This window comes from Sceloporus undulatus, chromosome 1 (genome assembly GCF_019175285.1).
Source record: "Sceloporus undulatus isolate JIND9_A2432 ecotype Alabama chromosome 1, SceUnd_v1.1, whole genome shotgun sequence".
NCBI classification, from domain to species: domain Eukaryota; kingdom Metazoa; phylum Chordata; class Lepidosauria; order Squamata; family Phrynosomatidae; genus Sceloporus; species Sceloporus undulatus.
In genome coordinates this window covers 164,872,350-164,893,264 of record NC_056522.1, presented here as the reverse complement: position 1 = coordinate 164,893,264, position 20,915 = coordinate 164,872,350, and the positions used below count along the sequence as shown (strand labels likewise).

General features: G+C 40.0%; 1 protein-coding gene across 1 annotated transcript in view; it reads left to right on the top strand.

The window, feature by feature from the left end:
- Nucleotides 1-20,915, top strand: part of BARD1 (BRCA1 associated RING domain 1) — a 93,625-nt gene that overhangs the window by 63,425 nt on the left and 9,285 nt on the right. The window contains exons 7-9 of the mRNA XM_042445042.1: nt 2,968-3,073; nt 8,534-8,669; nt 10,807-10,899. Coding sequence (XP_042300976.1) covers nt 2,968-3,073; nt 8,534-8,669; nt 10,807-10,899 — 335 coding nt within the window. The remainder of the gene's footprint in view (nt 1-2,967; nt 3,074-8,533; nt 8,670-10,806; nt 10,900-20,915) is intronic.

Genomic DNA, 20,915 nt, shown 5'->3' with positions numbered 1-20,915 from the left:
TCCATCGCCTGCTTGGCGGAAAAATTGCGGAACTGGGGAAAAGAGCCGGAAGGCAGGGGCCTTATAACGGGTGGGCGGAGTTACCGCCAAAAAGTTTCAATATGTTGCAGAGTGAACTCTGCCCAGTGATTCCAGTAGGTTCCGAGCAGCACTGCGCAGGCGCATTGAAACCCATTTGTATGTATTCGCAGATGACCACTCGAAGAAATACCGTTACAGGTAAGCAACCTGTCCTTTCCATTTTTACAAAGGACACCATTTTGCTATGTCATTATTTTTAATGGAATACACGGATTTTGTTATCCATGGGGGATCTTGGAACCAAATCCCAGTGTATAACAACAGTCCACTGTAATTTCATTTAGTAGCCCCTAATATTGCCACTGGCATTTGTTTTAATATTTAACCTTTGAATCATGGGCAGTACATGCTTTCCAGAACTGTTTTGTTGGCTTTTTGATCATATCACGGTTTTAAAATACATCTCTTAATTATTTCTGACCTATAATTTAAACGTTTAACACCAGGAATCCTGCTCATTTAAGAGACTATCTCTATGCATAGCCACCATTTCTGGAAAGGTTCAGAAACACACTGTATGGTTCACCTCATGTAATTGCTTCAAATTATCATTAACTGTTAAACTGAGAGGTGATGAAATAACACCTCATTGTCTTTCTGAATGCATGCTTTGATTTCTTCACCTGAAAACCCCTCAAACAGTATCCGCCCAAGCCACAGTAATGTCGTTCTTACTGTCCCCTTTACTTTTTCCATATTAGTTAAATCCATTGGAACTAAATTGCTTCTCTGGGCTAGATTTTAGATCACGGTTGTTGATAAATGTTTTAATATTTCTTTATTAGATTTTTATCCCCCTCCCCTGCCACTTTCCTCCAAGGAGCTCATGGTAGCATTCATGATTTCCCTCCTTTCTGTTTTATTCTCACAGTAATCTTGTGAAGTAGATTAAACTGAGACAATATGTGGCTGTCCCAGGGGTTACCCAATGCATGTTGTGGTGTGAAAATTTAAACCTTGGGTCTCCACAAGTCCTCAAGCACAGCATCACATAGATTCTCACTTAGAGCAATAGCAATAACATTTAGATTTCTATACTGCTTCATAGTGAACCCAGCATTCTCCATGCGGTTTACCGTCTGTAAGGCAATTGCCCGCAACAAGCTGGGTACTCATTTTATCAACCTGCAAAAGAATGGAAGGCTATCCACCTGGAGCCCTTTGGGTGCAAGCTTTTTCATGTTGCTCATCAAAGGAGCACTGAGTGGAATCGGGCTGAGAAACATTTGAATAAGATTTATGTATGTTTGCCAGTTTTTCAAGAATCAGGCAACGTTATCACATTAAAGTTAAAGGCTATAATCACTGCTAAAGTAGTAATTTCCTTTGCTTTGTTTTTTCATTCTTTTTGATATGCACATATTTTCTTATCTCTTGCTTGTGCCTGGTCACCTTCCCCTCACATATAGCCACAATTTACCATAGTTCCCTCCTCATCCATTCAGCCATTATGGTGAACACAAACAGTTTTGATGCTAGAATTTAGTAAGTTCTTTGGCATTATTCTCCTTTACTTTGTCCTTTTACATCCTTTGTTACATTCCCCTACATTTTACCCTCGACTTATCCACAAGTCAGACCAAAAATCCATAACTGTGGCTCCAAAATCTACCCTCGATTTATACCCGAGGCCAACTTATAGTCAAGTATAAAGGGTAAATCTGGGACCTTCTGAACACAAAGCCTTTCTCTACCACTGATCTGTGGCCCCTTCCCTACGTAGTTGGGAAAATAAACTCTTATCTAGGTGACTCTCTATCTCCATCTCCTCTTCTTCGATAAGCATGCTATAGCAATAAGTTAAAACACTTTAAAACTAATACAGCTTTATGCTATCTATTGTGATGTTAAAACCAGTAGATTTTATACATAAGGTAATATTTGCTTTCTCTCCTGGCTGTGATGTTTGAAGTATGACTGTTCTGACTATGATGTTTGAAGTTTAAATATAGCCCTAAATTAACAAGTCGCTAAATGTCTACTCTGGTGATCTATGCTGGAATAGAGGCAAGATGACAGTCCTTATTGGTTTAGGAGTGAAAGAGGGCTTAAGCATTTCTCTCTTCATCAGACACATTAATAATATACTGGCTCCCTGCTGACTGATGCCACTGGAGGCTGACAGCTCTGTGAAATGAGATGTGAGCCAGATTCAAGGTAAAATGGTTATGCAACAACAAGGTTTGTTGGCTGCTGCTGCTGCTGCTGCCTGTGCTTGACACCATCAAGAAAATTGGACTGCAGAGGCTGGAGGTGAGGGTGGCAACCAGGTTAAAATATACATCACAGCGGAGGAGAGCATGCCTCTCCAGCTGCTGTGGAACTGCAGCTCCCATCATCCCTCACCATTAGCATTGTTGCCCAAAGATGATGGGAGATGCAACTAAACAGCATGGAGGGTTACATGCTCCCTACCCTTGTTGTTAAGAACCAAACTAGTTTAAGCAAACCCAGCTGTGACCACTTGGGTATGTGAGCAGCATCTAACTCCTATGGAAGCATTTTTCATTTGGACTTGAAATGTTTTTCTTCCCCTGAAAACAGTAAATCTAATTTCTGAACTACAAACTGCTAGCGTCTCTATCATATTAAAAGTTTTGATCAGGGCGTGATGTGTGTGCTAATTGTGAATCACTGGCAAAGGGCTGACTTAGTTACAAGCTTTCCATCTTGTATACCACCTCCTGCCTTTTATGCTAAATGTAGCTGCTTGCTGTTCTGCATCCATCTGTCTTAAATTTAGTGGTTTAATTGGGTTTTCGTTCAATTTTCCTGGGAACTGCATATTAAGAAGGTGGAAATTCTACATTGTGACTGTATCCAGGTACTTAAGAGTCAGGGCACATCCTTTATTTACTTAGAACCCATCTGTCTTTGTTTTACTAGTAATATATTTGGTCACAAACCCGTTGATTATGCTGAAACAGAAGAGATGAAGTCGATTTTAATGCTGTCATCAAAGAATGAATCTTCAGTTACTCATTGTGGAGAAGTAAGTACTTTTAAAATCTCTTTAAAACTCCCCCCCCCCCCTTTTTTTTTTTGTCTCCTGTAAGTTGAAATTTGGATGATGTTTAGTAACTTAAACCTAGCTTTGCTGATTGTGGATAACACTTGAATCTGGACTGTAAAGTTTGTTGTCCAAGCACCCAAGGAATTTAAAAAACAAAAGTTTAAGCAGCAGCCCCCACTCAGGAGCATAAGATGCCATGTAAAATAATAGATGATCAACAAAACAGTCTAAAAATACAGAAACATCTAAGCATAGTGTGCTGCCAAAAAACAAAATAATAAAGGCTGCCACATAATTGACAGCAGAGAAACCATATATACTTGACTGTAAATAGACCCCACGTAGAAGTCGAGGATAGGTTTTGGGGCCCAAATGAAGGATTTTGATGTGAACAGGGGATAAGTCGAGGGTAAAACTTAGGGGCATGTAACAAAGGGTCTAAAGGGTGAAGCAAAGGAAAACAATGCCAAAGAACGTACAAAATTCCAGCAGGCAAACTGGTTGTGCTCAAAATAAAGGCTAGATGGATGAGAGAATAGATGGGGGTCAGTGCTTTCAGGACAGGTTACTCTCTTGACTTTCACCCGGCAATGGTTCCATTTTTAATAAGTTAAAGGACAGTGCTTACATTGACTCATGGATAATTTGATTGACTAAAATTTCTGGACTTACACATGAGTATATGCAGTATTTCATTTTTAAATTTATTTGTTTGTTTATTTATATCTCACCTTTTTCCTGGGATGAGATCCAAGGCAGCTCACATCAAATTAAGGACAAAGTACACTAAAAAATAATTGATACAAAAGTTTTTTAAAAAAAATAGCTCCATTAAAATGCTAAATTACAACAGTTTAAAAATGCATTAAACATAGTAAAAAGATAAAACATAATATAGTATACCCTGTTCAAAAGATCTTTTTGCCATAGCAACTTAAAAGCCAAAGTACTTCCTAAATAAAAAGGTATTTGCTTGCCAGCATAAAGATGGAGGACCGGCAGACTCTTCCATGGGAAAGAACTCCACAAGGTGGGAGTCTACTCACTTTCTCATCCCCACCAAATGCACCTGGGATGGTGGCAGGACAGAGAGAAAATCTTCCCTTGAAGCTTGGACAGGATCTTAGAATAAAATACAATCTTTCAAGTAGTCTGGACCCAAGCCAGATAAAGCTTCGCCTGTTTTGTATCTGCAATGTGGATACACCTCCAGTTGTGGAAATCCTCTCCTAGGCCCAGTTGTCACCAACACTGATTTTATTTAGGCAACAAGTAAAAACTTGGCAGTTCATCAAAACCTCATTGATTTCACACTGTTTAAATGCTTTAAATCTGTTTTAACCCATTAAGTATGTTTTTAGCTTACTTAATTTTTTTAAATCATTAACTATTTTAATTTTAGTGTTAAGTCACCCTGATCTGTTTTTGATATTACCTGGAGTAGAAATATTTTAATCAAACAATATAATAAATCACAGGTGGCTGGGCAAGTGTTACCATATGGATCTGGTATAGTTCTTTTGGGGCTATTCCTTGTAATGTTTTAGGGCATTACTGAAGTGGGGAAACCACTCATTTTTTGTCACAGAGACAGCATTGTGATGTTCTCGCTTCATTCCCGAAACTATGCAATGTTGCCTGAGCTCCTGCTCTTCTTTGCCCCCAGGGAAGTGATTGGAATGCTTTTTCCACTCTAGAAAAAGCAATATTTAAAAGCAGAATAGGCAGGTAGAGGAGCAGTCAAGGAGGGGAGCAGTTTGATCATGATTTGCAGTAGTGATGTAATGTTCATCTGCAGTTAAATCACTTCAAAAGTCACTTAAACTGTATCTAAAGATTATTGCCGTGAACCTAGACTTCTGTGGTAAAATCTTGGCAGACTATCTGAAGTCCTCAAAGTGTGGAAAAACAAATGCAACACGCATGGTAAATTGTTGTTAAGAGCCTGTATGGATTACATCCTCTGATACACTGGGAGAAGGATTAGTGCTTTCAGCTTGATTTAAACAACAACATAAACCCTGCATAATTTGCCCATTTGCTCATAATGATCATGTTTACTATGTTGCTGTATATTCATCAGTAATCCAGTTGCTTTTATGTGGTCAATTTTGTCTTTGTCATGCACTTTGACTATTCTCAGAGCACATTTTATGCAAGTATTTTGATGTGAGCTGGAAGTCTCTGTTGATACAAGCTGTATCATCTTTGCAAAATGTACACTTTACACATGTGGAGCATGGGGATGAGCACACTGAGACTGCATCTGCCCTACAAAAATAATCCAGTTTGACATGACTTAACTGCCATAGCTTAATGCTATAGAATTTTGGGAATTGTAGTTGTGTGAGACATTTAGCCTTCCCTGTCAGAGCGCCCTGGTGTCACAACAAACTACAAATCCCAGGATTCCATACCACTGAGCCATGGTGTGTGTGTGTGTGTGTGTGTGTGTGTGTGTGTGTGTGTATCTGCCCCACACTCTCAGAACGCCTGGGAAAAAATCTGTTGATGACGCATCCAACTAGATTGGTTTCAACCTCTCAAAGAACTGTTACTTCGGTGGCTCCTAAACTATGGAATAACCTTCCGGAAGAGATCCGTCTTATTACCTCCTTGGAGGCTTTCAAGAGGGCAGTTAAGACGGATCTCTTCCGGCAAGCCTACCTACCCAATCTCTTGTAAGGACTTCACTCCACTCTTCTATTTAGGATGATTGTATTGTTTTTAAACTGCTTTTAATGATGAATATTATATGTTTTATTCTTGCATGTTGCTGTTATCGTTCGGTTGTAATCCCGCCTCAATCCACCTGGGAGAGGTGGGGAAATACAAATAAATTTTATTATTATTATTATTATGGTAGTTAAAGTGATGTCAAACTGGATTAGTTCTGCCGTGCAGATGCAACCTAGCTCTACCTTCCCTCTTTTAGATTCTTGTCACCTTCCATGTGAGTATCTGCAAGAAAGTGCCTTTGTCTGTGAAGGTTGTCTGCACAATATGTAATTTGTGTGGGGAGACTCCAGGCTTTGGAAGTTACTTTAAAAGTAATTACTTACAGTTCATAGTTTGGAATTACCATCACTTCAATCTTCCAATAGCTAGTTGCCTTTATAATAATATTTTTTGTTTTAATTTTTTTTAGTTTGTTTTCCTATTTTTCAGGAAAAGCTAAAATAGTTACCCCAGAAAGAAGAAATAATTTATTTTTTCTGGGAGTTTTCTCGAAGGCTTTCTTTTCCAGAAAAATAGAATACTATGGAAATAACATATTTGAGAATAGTTTCCCCCTCCCTCAGCTCTTTCCATAAACTATGTGAAATAGCAAAATTGGATCAGTATGCGAATATTCAAGCACCTTTGAGTCTGAGAGAAAGGTTTGTAACATTAGCTGTCATAGACTGAGTCTACTTCATCAGGTGCAATTACAGTTTAGGAGATGAATTAATTAAAGATTTTATGGTAAAATGGACCAGAGATATAGACCATAATATAGGTCTAAGTAATTGGGAGAAATAGTTGGGAAATGACTTTGTTTATATAAGGTGTTATGTTTTAAAATAAAACTTTTGGAAAATGGTGCACAGATGGTATCTCTCTCCTAATAAATGTATAAGGACACTAATAATTTGTGCTGGAAGTGTGGCAAAGAGTTTGGATCCTTTTAAGCGTATGTGGTGGAGATGTAGGAAAGTGAATTCTGGTTTATGTTAAAATCAAGATTACAAGTTATTCTACAGAAGAAAATTTATCTGACTCCAGAATTTTTTCTACTTGGCCTATTTAATTTCAGAAGGAGTGATGAGAAGGAGATTGACAGTCTTTGCTGGCAGATGGTAATGGCAGCCAGAATTCTTTTAGCCAAATATTGGAAAACAGCCACCATTTCTATAGAGGAGGAAGTGATAGGAAAAATAGTAAAGTAGAAATTGACAAATTGGCTTACATATGTGAAGAGAAATCTAATAGTAAATTTATTAGAGATTGGGAAAAAATTCAGGTTTATTTACAACATAAATGTGCTAAATTAACAGCTTCTTGATTTGTAGATTAATGGTTTACTTATTAGCTATTTGTGGGTGGACAGAATATGTAGTAGTTTATCTAAAAAGACTGAAAAGGGGGAAATGATGTAACTTTATAAATTTTCTTTTTCACTTTTTTTAAAATAAAGGTTTGCTAAAATATGATGATTTAAGCTGTCATCTCACCATGTATGAAGCTTATTGGTGTGTTTTCGTTTATGTGATTTGTTTGTGCAACATGTATCCTCTTGTTTTTGTATTATATGTAAATTATATTAAAATTAGTCTCAAAGGGAGTACAAAATCCCTTAGGACATCATAAATATTGAACAGGATGCTAAACAATATATATATATATATATATTTATCTTCCTAAAGTAACAAAAGGACTTTGGTAAAGTAACAAAAGGGTGCTAATATTGTATTTTTCAGTTCTGATTATTTACTGAAAGAAACCTGGGGAAAACCAGCTTGATTATCTGTTGAAAACCGCTCGGATTCCCAGTGATTGGGCGGTATATAAATAAATCCTATTATTATTATTTAAAATTTCTAGGAATATTGCCCATTCCTCATTTAGATACTGCATAGGACTACTTGCATAGGGTTGCCACAAATTACAAAACAGGCAATGAAAAATGTCAGTTGGAGCCATAGAGCCATTTTGTCATATGGAAGACAAAAAGTGAACATGTAGAGTGGGGTACATCTCACACACCTTTATCCTCTCTTGCCTGTTCAAGGTTGACAATAAAGTTGAGCCTATCTGACAGCAATTTTACAGTACCTGAACAGGTATAAAATTGTCATACAAATAATTTGCACTTGCATCCAAATTAAAAAAAAAATGTCTAACTCACAGTGTTTCTGTTTAATACATTTTGCGAATAGATTTCCTTTTTCTTACTCTTGAAAATTCAGCCTAAACATTTCCTGCTCTCTAAGATTAATTTTTGCAATGCCTTAGTGGACCAGTTCGTCTTGTTTTGGAGCTCCCTGGTTGTCCATCTCACAGTTACACTTTTGCCTTTCACGCACTTTGCTTTCTTGCTTCTCATAATTTCAGCTGATTTTTCCAGCAAAATTTCCAAAAAGCTTCTTATACAAATGGTTACTAGGTCTGACTTACCAGCTATGCTATACTTCCTAAGCTGCTGGCAACTTCCTTGATGACCCTAAAGTTGTTGTAGTCCCTTTAGTACTGTTTTGTTAGACAGAAGTATGAAGACTGATTAAATCTCTTTGCATCCTGCAATGCTGCTATGAATTGTGTTTGTGTCGAAATACTTATTTCTTATTTAATAGAAATGTCAAGTAAAGATTAGTTGCTGCTTTAAAATTATTTATTTTTTTAAAAAAAGTGCTGTCTATATGGAGGACTTAGCATTTTCCCCTTTTTGCCTGTACAAAGCAAGTAAATCGAAATCGTCCTAGAGAGGGACCTGTTGTTCTCCTTGGAAGTGGTCTTGATCCAGCTAAGCAACAGTTGTTGAGCAAATTGGCTGTGGTTCTGAAGGGCAGCATCTGTATGGAGTTTAACAGCACAGGTAGGTATGCCTACTTTCTCTCCAGTTTTCTTTAAAATACATTGTGCAAGAACTTAAAACCTTTTTCTCCAAGCGCCAATTAATTCACTAAATATTGCCCTAAAGGTAGAAACAGGCCTCCAGATGTTGATGAACTATAATTCCTAGTATCCTGCATGCTGAGGCAGCTGTGATTTGCAGTTCAACACAATCTGGAGAGCAACATGATTCCCATTCCAGCCCTAAATGCTATTATTATCCATTTCTTTGAAAAGCTTTGCTGTGTTTTATTGTGGCCTGTGTCACAATGTCCCCACAAGTGTCACCCATGTCCCAATTAAGATGCTATGCAAAGAAGCTGAGCCTGCCCTTGGTTTGCCAGTGAACACATACAAAGAGACATTTCTCCAGGCTTCAGGCCTTTCTGGGCAAATATGGATGGGACCAGGAGTACAGTGGGCAGTGTGCATACCTGCATACCAGTTTGAAAGGTATGATTCCACTGAAAATATACCCCATAAGGTCCAATGGACTCTTGCTGGAAGGAGTATATCCCCTGGCACATGTGTAAAAGCACTTTCTGCTTATACACAGCAAGCTTGGGCCCTGATCTGAGTAAACCTTTTCAGGGCTGATTATTCAGAAGTGGAGCTCGTGGTTTGGAAAGAGTGCAGGATATACAGTTGGCCCTTTACCCATGGATTTTTTTTATCTATAGATACAAGCATCCATGGCTTGAAAATATTTTTTTAAAAAAGATAAAAATTTCAAAAAACCCAGTCTTGATTTTGCCATTTTATATAAGGGACATCATTTTACTATCTCATTGTATTTAATGGGACTAGAGCATCCAGAATTTTTTTTTATCTATATGAGATCCTGGAACCAAACTCCAGTGGATACCAAGGGCCCGCTGTATTTTAATTCCATATCCCTATTTGTGATACTTTCTCTGTTACAACATTAAGGCTCCAATCCTACCAGTGCATACTTGGAAGCTCAGTAGAAGTTAGTTCCAAATAAACATTCAAATGATTAGACAGTAAATCCAAATGTCTTCATTGCATATGCCTACTGCATTTAGTGGGTTTCCCCCTTCTGATTTGCCATCTTCCATGATGCACTGCAGTTTGCTTTCAAAAGTCCCCTGAGTTTTAAACTTCCATCAGACTTCATTGTATGAAGGTTCTCCAGATCCAGTGGAGGTGTGCAAAGAAGCTGAGTATACCCTTGGTTTGCCAGTCAAGACATTTGGAGCTCCCTCCTCCTCCCTCCAAAGAACACTTCCGAAGGGGATCCAAGGAATGAATATCTGGGTTATAGCTAGTGTTGTGTAGTTTTAAAATACAATGTGAGTTAATATGCCTCAGCCATGATTGCATGCCATAATTGCACTTAAGAAGCACTTACTTTCCTAGTAAGTATTAGTCTGTATGTAATTTTTTCCAAGTGTGAATAATGATGCTTTTAATAGAATTGAAACAAAATAAGATGAGAATCCTGTGGGAAGGGTGCCTTCAAATGCAATATGCATCATTAACTGCCTCCTTTTAGATTGTTACTATTTGTATATGAAGCAGAAGCAACTAGAAATTGTTGTCTGGTGACATAATCCTGAGTCTCTCAAAGTACATGTGGAGGACTTGAAATTAATGGCATGGTTTGAAATGACTATTTCTTATTTATTTATTTATTTATAATTTACTTCAACTCTCAGAATCTCCAAGCAAGCAAGGGCAGTTGCCATGTTGACTGGAAAACTGCAGAAGTTCAAAGCCAAAAAGATAACTTGTCAACCTTTCTAGGCAGTGGTCTGCCCACGTGTGGGCAGCTTTTTCATTTTCTACATCCAGTTGTAGCCCTTTCATATGTTTTCCTCAAGTCCTTCTCCACTCAGCAAAGGGTTTCTCAGAACAATTTCCTATGAAGCCAAGCACCTGACAGCCACAGAAGTGGTTGCTCCTCTGGCTACACATGGAAGGTTATTCTGCTTGGTTGTAGGGATGCTTGGGGCATAGAATTGCATTATCCCTGGGAAACCAGGGAGCCATTATCTTTTCTATAAACAAGGAAGATCTCTCTGCATTACATAGTTTTTACATGGTGGCTAGATGATTGCAATATTGCTAGATTTCAGGCAAGCTCTCTTCTCTTTCAGTGACACATGTTGTTATCCCTGAGCATCCTGTGCGAAGTACTATGAAGTGTATGATGGCAATTCTGACTGGATGTTGGATCTTGACTTTTAAGTGTAAGTAAACAATTCCCCCATCCAGAGTCCTGTGTTTTCCTGTGAGGGTTTTAACATTAAAGTTTTGGGCATGAGGCCCAAATAATGTACCTTTATTCCTTTATTCAGTCTCATCTGATAAACAATAAAAGCACCAGGTTCTTTGTGAGGTGAATGACAAGAATTCAAAACTAAATAATATTCCTTCTATTGAAAATATTACAGTGCATCTGCATCATACACGGGCGCGCCTTCCAGCATATGTTGGAAGTGGCACTGGAAGAAGCGGTGACTCACCCCAGAAAGAGTAATGGGGTGCACGCCGCCATGAGCCCCACTGGCTTACTGGGGCTTGAGCATGTGAGACTTGGGATTTCTCTGACCCAAAAATCCACAACAACTTCATGTAAAACAGAAAGTTTATTGTAAAAGATAAGGTAGAAGCACCCGGGACCACGTCTTTGCAGAATCTGAGGCACACAAAGGGGAAGCCTTAATTTAAACTGACCACTGACCCCCACCTTTTTTTTCCTTTCCCTCTCAGATGGTTTTTCCATTTCACCCCCCCCCCCCAGCGGAGGTTGAAACCCTACATCAAAGTAACCCAAATGCGAGCATCATTTGGTCTCCAGACATTTTCTGTCCTGGGAAAGCTATTGATGCCTTAATTGATGACTTGTATCTGTGGAACCTCTCTCAGTCGTAATTCTCAGGGTGTGAAGGATTCTTTGTCCTACTAGCCAGTGTTCTGCTTACATGACACATCCGATTACAGATCATGGCCGCAGATGGGCAGTTCCCATAATGCTTTTCCCATTGAGTCCTACAGATACATACCTTTATTTAATACATACATATATTGCTAACACACCCTAAGATTTATATTTATATATGAGAATATATATATATATATATATATAGAGAGAGAGAGAGAGAGAGAGAGAGAGAGAGAGAGAGAGAGTTCACTACTAAATATGATCAGCAGCTTTAAACAATCTGCCACTCCTAAGATGCCGCCTTCAAACATTCCAACACATCATACATCAAAGTAAAGGTTGTATGTACATATCATCAATGTGCATGTAACTAATTACTAACTTAGATGACTTAATCTAAACTCTTTACCTCATCATGACAGAACCCCAAATGAATAAATGAATGAAGGGGTTCTGTCAGAGCATACGTGGAATTTCCCTTACACAGGGGGAGCGGAATGGATCCCCCGCATAAGGGAAGGGACCACTGTACTTTTAATGAGATGCCACTGAGTTAATCAGATCCTTGGTAGAAGGGGATGCAACTGCTAACTGCTTGCCTTACTAGAAAAATATTAGATCACGTAAATGTTTAAAAATAATAAATCTGTCAATGGTTGTACCCATAATAGTCAGTAATCAAGGCCTGTTTACTTAGATGAACGAAAAGAACATTCACTTCATTCACTTTGTTTTTTGCAGTAAAGCTTTGCAATACCGAGGCGGGATACAGACGGGCAGGGGAAGACGTCTTGGAGGTGTATTCTGCTGAATACGGAGCCTCCAGACCGCCCGCCCCGGGGGCGTGGCTAAGGTGTATGGGGCTTCCACACGGGGGGCAGTGAAGACGCCTCACCTGGGGCCATTTCTGACCCGCAGTTTCCATACCGCCGCCTCGCAGGATGCTGCAAAGAGAGAGGCAGCTTCCTCACGGGCGGCCAAAAACGGGGCTTTTTTTTCTTTTGCCGGCTGGCGGATGCGCAGCTGCACAGCTGCGGCACTCAGCACCGGCGGCAGAAAGCATATGTGCACATTTAAAGCACCCAAGCCCCTTTAAACTTTTCCCCCCGCCCTGGCCAAAAACAAAGGTGGTCTCCTGTCAGCTGGTGATCAGCTGGTGTTGGCATCCTTGTCCGCTTGCACGTTGCCAGTGTCACCAGCATCATGGGTGCCTCCTCTCCTTTGGTCCCTGCGCTCTTGCTCAATCTGCAATGCAGAGCCACAGCTGTCGCTGCTGCCACCGCTGTCCCCCTGCCATCCCCCATCACCTCCCTTGTACATATGTAAATATTTAAAGTTTTAGCGTTTTTTTATTGTTAGGTGAAAATGGCGCAGGAATGTGTGTAGGGGTTCACTTTAAATTCCAAACTTTTCACGATTCTAGCAGCGCATGCGTACATGCAGCTCTAGGGTTAGGGTTAGGGTTAGGGTTACGAGTCTTAAAATGCGCTGCAGCTGTGCTGCAGCTTCCACACCTGCATGGCAGCTAACGCTGCAATTAAAGCCTGACTGTAAACTGCGCATGTTCCAGGACCCCAACTCATTATGCGACGCAGCAGACACGGAGCTTTTAAATGGGCAACTTAAATTAGCGGCGTAGCAATTCTGGTGTACCGGTGCAGCAGCTTACAGACGGAGATGCGCAGCTGCGCACTATATAGAAAAGAAGCGGGGAAAAGCAGCACCTTTTTAATGCCGCTTCTTCCCGCTTGGGGCGTGCGGGGGGCATGTTCATGGCGGCATTCAGGTAAGGGCCGTCTGAAGGCTATACCTTCATGACGTCATGAACACACCCCTTTTTGCCCGTCTGTATCCCGCCCATGAAAATTAAATTGGGTTTGCACCTTGAGAGACTGAACTAGCTCTGAGAAAAGGATGAAAATTCTCATTTGTCTCATGCTCACATACAAGGATGAGCTGTAGTGTGCAGTTGCCGCAGCCCCAGTCTGGCTTTCTCAGGGGCAGCTTGAAGCCATCTGTTTCGGCCGATAGATAACCAGGCCAGTTTGGAAAATGTACTCATTTATTTCTTAATGTTTTGCCAGTGTTTTACCCTGTGCCACATTGAAGGGTATTTTGCATGCTATTTTGACAGTTACTAGTTTCAGTGACTTACTTATTCAGAAATAGTTGTCATGCGTCATAACAGACTGAGTGAATGGTAAGATTTGAAGGCATTTCTGCAACTTATAAATCTCTCTTGATCTCTCTTCTGATGTTGCATTTCTGGAGTCAATAAACACACAAGAAGGAAGAGCCCCATTTCTCCTTTTTGCACATTTGTGTTCTACTTTACATATGGAGAGCAATTTTCTGAAGGAGAGTCTCTACTAGACATGGAGACCAAATACATGATTTGAAACCAGAAAATTTTTTCATCTGGATGGCAGGTGTTTGTGGCTAAGGAAAGCAGGAAGAATTCTCATTGCTCAAGTGGCATTCCACACATAATGATTGGCTGCCCCATTATATGTAAATTTAATTTTTTAATACTTAAGTTATTCTTTAACTTTGGCCCAGTACAGATGGCCAAAAGCGGCATGGCGGCACCAATACTAGAGTTTGGGAGTGTGCAGCAACCGCACGCTCCTGAACCTAGTATGTATGAGTGCTGCCATTTTGGTGCACACGCATTTAGACAGCGTGCGTACCAATGATGTGTCTTGTGCAAAGCGTCCAAACAGCGTGGTGCACAAGACACGTCACCACAATGCCCCAGGGCGCAAATGCCGCCATGGCTGCATTGTGAGAAAGAGCTCCGTTTTCCAGCAGATCTTTGTTGCAGCTGTCAGTTGCTGTGGCAACAATCTGGAGAAGAAAGGGATGGCCTCTGGCCACCTCTTTCTCCTAATCTGTACCGGGCTTTAGTCTAGTAAGTTTACTTATTAGTCAGCCCTTAACATTTCCAGCTTACTAAGCAACATAGTTTGCTAAAAAGTGGGTGAGACTCCTTCCTGGTGGGAAATGTTAAGAATAACTCGTGGGGTCTGATACAGCTAAGTGCCTATAATTAACACCAGGGCTCCATCTGTTCTCACCAGTCTTTGTTATTAGTCTTCTTCAGAGTCATTACACGTTAAAAGATTGTTATAACAAATAATTGGACTCCTGCTGATGAAACATTTGTCTCAGAAAAGTGGGCTTTCTTTTTCTCTTACTTATTTAGATTACCTTATGTTTGGCAATTGCCAAAGTCCACTTTGACATAACTGGGGAATAAATCTCTATAGAGTGCACATAGAACATTTTATGGTTCAGTCTTAAGACTTGCTGTGCCAGCAAAAGAGAGAGAGGACACAGTGGGTATTGCCTACAGCAGTGATTCCCAAAGTGGGCAGTACTACCTCCCTCTCCAGAGGTGGTGGAAAGATCTGGGGGGCAGTGAGGAAAAAGGGAGTGAGGGGGCTGTCGATCAAAGTATTGGTGTGCAAGAAAGACAAGGGCAGCCTTTAGGACTGTGATAGGGATGGGGAGTTTGAGCACATGGTGGTGAGGGAACAGCACAGCAAAAAGGAGCTTTCGCGTTTGAGACTATGCTTAAGCTTTGTGAGCTTTGTTGGGACATGGCTGGCAGGTTGGAGCTGCACTGATGCTCTTGCTTTCTTTCATTGGACAGGCTGAGAGAAGAGTGTTTGGAGGACAGGAATGACTTGAAGTTGTGTAGGGAAGTCATATCTTTCTTCCCCATCTGCATTGCAGGGTCAAGGTGGCCTGTCCTTCAGAGGCAGTGCAGTGTCCTTATTAATGATTTATCATTTCAGGCATGATGTTAAACTATTGTTTGCCAGCCCATTTTAAGTTAATGGTGTTTGATTTTGCCGACCAGTAGCAAATTATGATTTGTAATACAGGAAACGTAGTTAGCTGTGGTTTTGGCATGCTGTCTGAACTGATCCTATTTAACTATTTAAATTAGCAAATGGATTCTTAGGAAATTAGTTTTTTTTTCCTACCAGTATTTCAAAAATTTCAGAATTAAATTGCTGCTCCCTCTTTAAAAAAAAAGAGAGAGAGAGAGAGAGCAAAAGTTATGAACAGAAAAGAAGCCTGCCAATATCATTAATGTATGCTCCTGACAACTTTCCTTCTCAGAAAAACTATGCAATATGTGAAACTTAATCTCAGCCCACATGCAGTGGAATAATGTTTGCAGTTTCTATCCTCATTGCAGTCACAAAAATAATAAAGACAATGAAATAGTGGAAAGCAGTGGAAGATATGGCCCAAGGCAATAGAGACAAACAACAACACCTCAAATGGATTTTCTACACCTTGTAGAAGTTGTTATATCCCCGATAAAACATTAAATTTACATAGAAGAATTTAAAAGTTGAGGCTTTTGTCTAACTTATCTTTTCCTTTCAGGAAACGTTTTGTATAGTTCTTGTTGCTATTGAATTGAGCCATCCTTGCTTGATGTGTTGCTCAGCTGGAAACCATCTATTTATCATTTTAATTTCTTTGATTTCCATTTTTTCTGAATTCTTTACATGATGCTGGCATGGTTTAAAAACTCTGGTACTAGTATAAAAATTGTGGGAATTAAGTACATACAGTCAGCCTTCCTTATCCACAGATTTTTTTTATCCATGGATTCAAGCATCCACAGTTTGAAAATACTTTAAAAATATAGAAATTCCCAGAGGCAAACCTTGAATTTCTCCTTTTATATAAGGGGCACCATTTTACTTTACTTGTATTTAATGGGACCTGAGCATCCACTGATTTTGGTATCCATGGTGGGTCCTGGAACCAAACCCCAGCGGATACCAAGGGCCCACTGTATATTGTCCGAGGTCTTACACCAAGCAGGTCGAGCATAATGTTCCCCCCATGTAGGTTTGTGCCCTCCCTCCAGCCCAGCAGCTTCTCAAGTGCTAGAAGAAGTTACTTCTGCTTATTAGAGAGGAGGTGATGAAGGGTATCTTACAGAAGGAGGATATATACATCTGGGAGAGGAAGAAGCAAGGATGCACTCACATATGGAATTTTGCTTTCTTTTCCTTCCCTTCAGAGCCCAGAGAAGCCACATCTTTGTAGTCTGAACTGCCTCCCTCTTTTCCCCTCTCACTACAGTGGCAAACTCTTAGGGGTTGACAGCTGCTGTGGGTTGAGTTTTTGGAGGAGTGCAAAAGACTAGAGAATAGCTCCTATTCATTGTTGTTATCTGCCTTTGAGTTGTTCCTCATGGCATTCCTGTGGATGAGACATTTCCAGGACTCCCTGTCCTCCACTGCTCTGCTTAGGTCTTGTGATGTCGTTAATAGAGTCCATCTAGAATGTGGTCTTCCTCTCTTTCTGCATCCTTCCACCTTTTCTAGCATTATTGTCTTTTTCATTGAGTCATTCCTTCTCATGATGTGGCCAAAGTACAACAGCCTCAATTTAATCATCTTGGCTCCTATACCCTATGCAAAAAGAGACATATGAATTGAAAAACCAGACTCCTGGGTACATATGTAATTAACAGGATGCTGCCCAGAATCTACACATTCACCATCAATTAAGTGGACCATACACCTGTACCATCCAGTGAAAGTTGAGTTATGTAAGGCTGATTTTGGATGCTATAATACAAACCCAGGAACTGTTCAGATACTGGCTTTCAGGACAAATATTGTAGAGTGTACATGGAGTAAATATCATTATAAAAGCAGTGACCGAGGACACTTGGCAGGGAGGATCATCTGACCAGAAATTAAGCATTAAACAAAACATGTACTCTGTCGCCCTCTCTGGTTCCTGTTTTATTAGTAGCTATTCCACTGCTTCAGGAGATTTTGGAAGAATCATTCACTTCTGTCCAGATTAGGGATGGTAAATGTCAATTTTTCTGAATCACGATAGATGTCAAGGACAATGAAACATGATGATGATGATGATGATGATTGCTCCATAGGTTACTCCATAGCTTGGGAATCCTCCACACCCCTGCAGATACAGGAAACCACATAGTTCTACAAAAGCTGTATAGTGAGCCCAGAAAACTGCACAGTTTCCCAGAACCTACACAGCTTTCCCTGAAAGCTGAGCAGCTTTTCAGTATGGAAAGGACTATTTTCAGCCAGCCATGTGTATGTTTTGTGCAAGATTGCTATTTTTTGTATAGAAACCAGTACTGTTGCACAGCAAAACCATATAAATATTTTGGTGCAATGTTGCTGGTTTTGCACAACATTTTTGTTATGCAGCATTGCTGTTTACTAGATAAAAAGCAATATTGCACAACAAAAATGTTGTGCAAACTTTTTCTTGCTGTTTAACATTTGGAGTGTCCAACTTTCAAACTGGCAAGGGCTGCAGCCACAATTTTGAATATGTTTGAACCCTTCAGCACTTTGTTCAAATGCGTTTGAATCTTTCACCACATTTTCCCACTCAGAAAGCTGTGCAGTTTTCTGTGTTTAATAACAAAGACTCAGAGTGTGTAAGTTTTGACTCCAAAGCTGGGTAGTTTGTCAAATTCTTGCACAGTCCTCAGAAACTGCAGTTTTTGTTGTCCCTTGGAACAAAAAGAAAAAGTTTTTGCAGTTTGTGGGAACTTTTTAATGTGCTGTTTTTCTTCCTATGCAAATTTCTCAAGGGGCTGGGAACTCAACATTTGCAGGCCTGCTCCAGACCACGTGATATTCCCTCTTTAAATCATAGTTCTCCTAGATCCAACACACATTTCTTCATCTTTATTTTTGAGATCTTCCATGTTATTGCTACCAACCCCCTGTATCTCTCCAGTATCACATCCAAGCATCTCTCTGCTTATTGCCTTCACTTATCAAGCTCCACCAACTACCAGTTTCCACCTTTTTATTCTGAGAGTTTTTTTCTTGTATGACAGGAGTTTCCTTCTAAATGGGTTGGTACTGATGCCATCTCATTCCCTCTCTTCAAATTTTCCCTTGTAAGAGTATCACTTCTCTTTCCTGGGAAGCATTTTGCTTAACCCCTTCACCCTGAAGTGAAGGCTGTAGTTCCAGAGTAGAGTACATGTAGTATTATGTATTTCCTCCTTCCCACCCCCAAGGCAGACATATGTCTGGATTTCAAGATTTTTGTAATTTTTTTGAGTAGGAGGAAAATCAGTTACAAAGATTGGAAGTCAGATCCCCCCCCTCCTAAATTTACAACTGTGTTGATTTGTTTTTGATAATGGTTTTTCAAATTTCGAATGAAGATTGAAATGGGGCATGAGACTTTCAGGTTACGAGAAGGGGTCATAGTTTAAAAAGGTTGAGCAACGCTACTTTAATGGCTAGTACAGAGAAGGTTTTAGAAAGTAAGACTGTTAGCATGATGTGTCTATAACTTGGTGTTGTCTCTGCTGGGAAATCCAGACACACCATTCTTCAGTGTCTAGAATTCATTCTGACACTCAAGGCCAGATTTGCTATTGTTCAGAGGCCTTGAGAAAGCACATGGATTTCTATAGATCTCTCTGAGGTTTATTGCAGAGCAAAGTTTAACCAGACACTGTGTTTAGAAACTGCCATGGCATTTGGCATTTTTGTGTGCCTTCAAGTCATTTTTTGACTTACAGCAACCCTAAGACAAACTTATCATAGGGTTTTCTCGGCAGCATGTGACTCTTTGAATGTGTGTCATGTTAGCATTATGTTGTATGCTCATTGCACCTTACACTGTGGTTTAGACCATTGATTCTCAATCCTGGGTCCTACAGATGTTTTAGACCACCTCCCAGCATCCCTGAACATTGGCCAAACTGGCTGGGGTTGCTAGGAGTTGAAATCCAAAACGTCAAAAACTGAAGTTTGGGTTCAAAACATGATTTGACCTTACAGTCAGGCAAGTCAGTAATAGCAGTTTGTTTGCTTTCATATTTTTTTCCATTGCATTAGCTTTCTCGTTTCTTAATCCCTCTGAAAGGTCAAGCAGTAGATTTTATTATTTGTTCGTTCAGGCCTCAGGTCAAAGCTAGATGATACAAACCAAGTCTTATGACCTCATTTTCATCCATGGTTTCTGCTTGGTTGCCCACAACATCCCCTCCCACCATGTCTTTTAGCCACATATATGTTGATATATCCCATGTTTAACCACCCCCACATATTCTGGAATTTTCTGCTGCTGCAAATAACCTCGATTTGTCTGTTTAAGCAACGTGCCAAGAACAAAACAAAACCATAGGTCAGCTCTTTAATTGCATTTTGGCATGCTGCCTAAGCCTCAAAGGAAGTAAAAAATAAAACTACTAAAATATTGCTTTTGATTCCTTGCTTAATCTTGGCTCGTTTCATGGGCTGTCTCTGTGTATCAAATTTTAAAATTTCAGCAATTTTTTTCTGCCTCTTGCTTTTGCCTTTTCTTCATTGTTGCTGTGTGCCTTCAAGTAACTGTTGACATAGACCCTAAGGCAAACATATCATGGGGTTTTCTTGTCAGACTTTGTTCAGAGGTTTTGCTTTGCCTTTCTCTGAGGCTGAGATAATGTGACTTGCCCAAGGTCAACCAGTAAGTTTCCATGGCTGAGCAGGAATTCAAACTGTGGTTTCCAAAGTCATAGCCTAACCATCAAACCTCTACAATATTCTGGCTCCCCTGCCTTTTCTTATACCATGCTATTTTCTTTCCTTCAGTAATTTTGACAGCAGCATGGCATCTAGATTACTGTTGAAAACATCAATTGCAGCTGCTTTGTTGCCAAAGTTTCTAGTTATTTTCATTTCCCTACCCGCTTACTGAGAGACATGAGTTAGAGCGGAGATTGACAGGTGTAACTGCTCTCTGTATTATAAATATTCACAGTGGTATTGAGTTCTTAAACATTGCTATGCAGAGCTTTTCCCACTTTATGTTCATTTATACAAAATGGTTAAGGCCAGTGTGTGCCCTACATTTGCAGCAGGGATACAGTGGCAGAATCCAGAGGTGGCAGGGTGAATAAAACTGCTACAGACACTTGTTAGAAAATGCTGTTTTTTGAATGCTGAAGCTTCTTGGAAGCTTAAGAGAAGCTCCTTAAGCCATCACTGCAGAGAAGCTTCTTCAGAAAACATCAGCCTTACTGAGCTTTCCTTGTAATATCCAGTGATAGAAGGAAAGAAGGAAGCTTGCTGTGTCGTAAGGGGCACCTTCAGATAATGCAGAGTGACAGACATGGTATGTCTGTATTATGGCTCAGAGTCCTTTGCCAGCCAGAATGGCTCTTCAGGATCCCTCCAGGTAGAAAGCTAGAAAAAAAATTACAATTTTAATAATATCTAATAACATGCCTTACTTATTCTGGAGATGTGATGTAGCTTCATATTTTTTCCAAAAATAAATGTA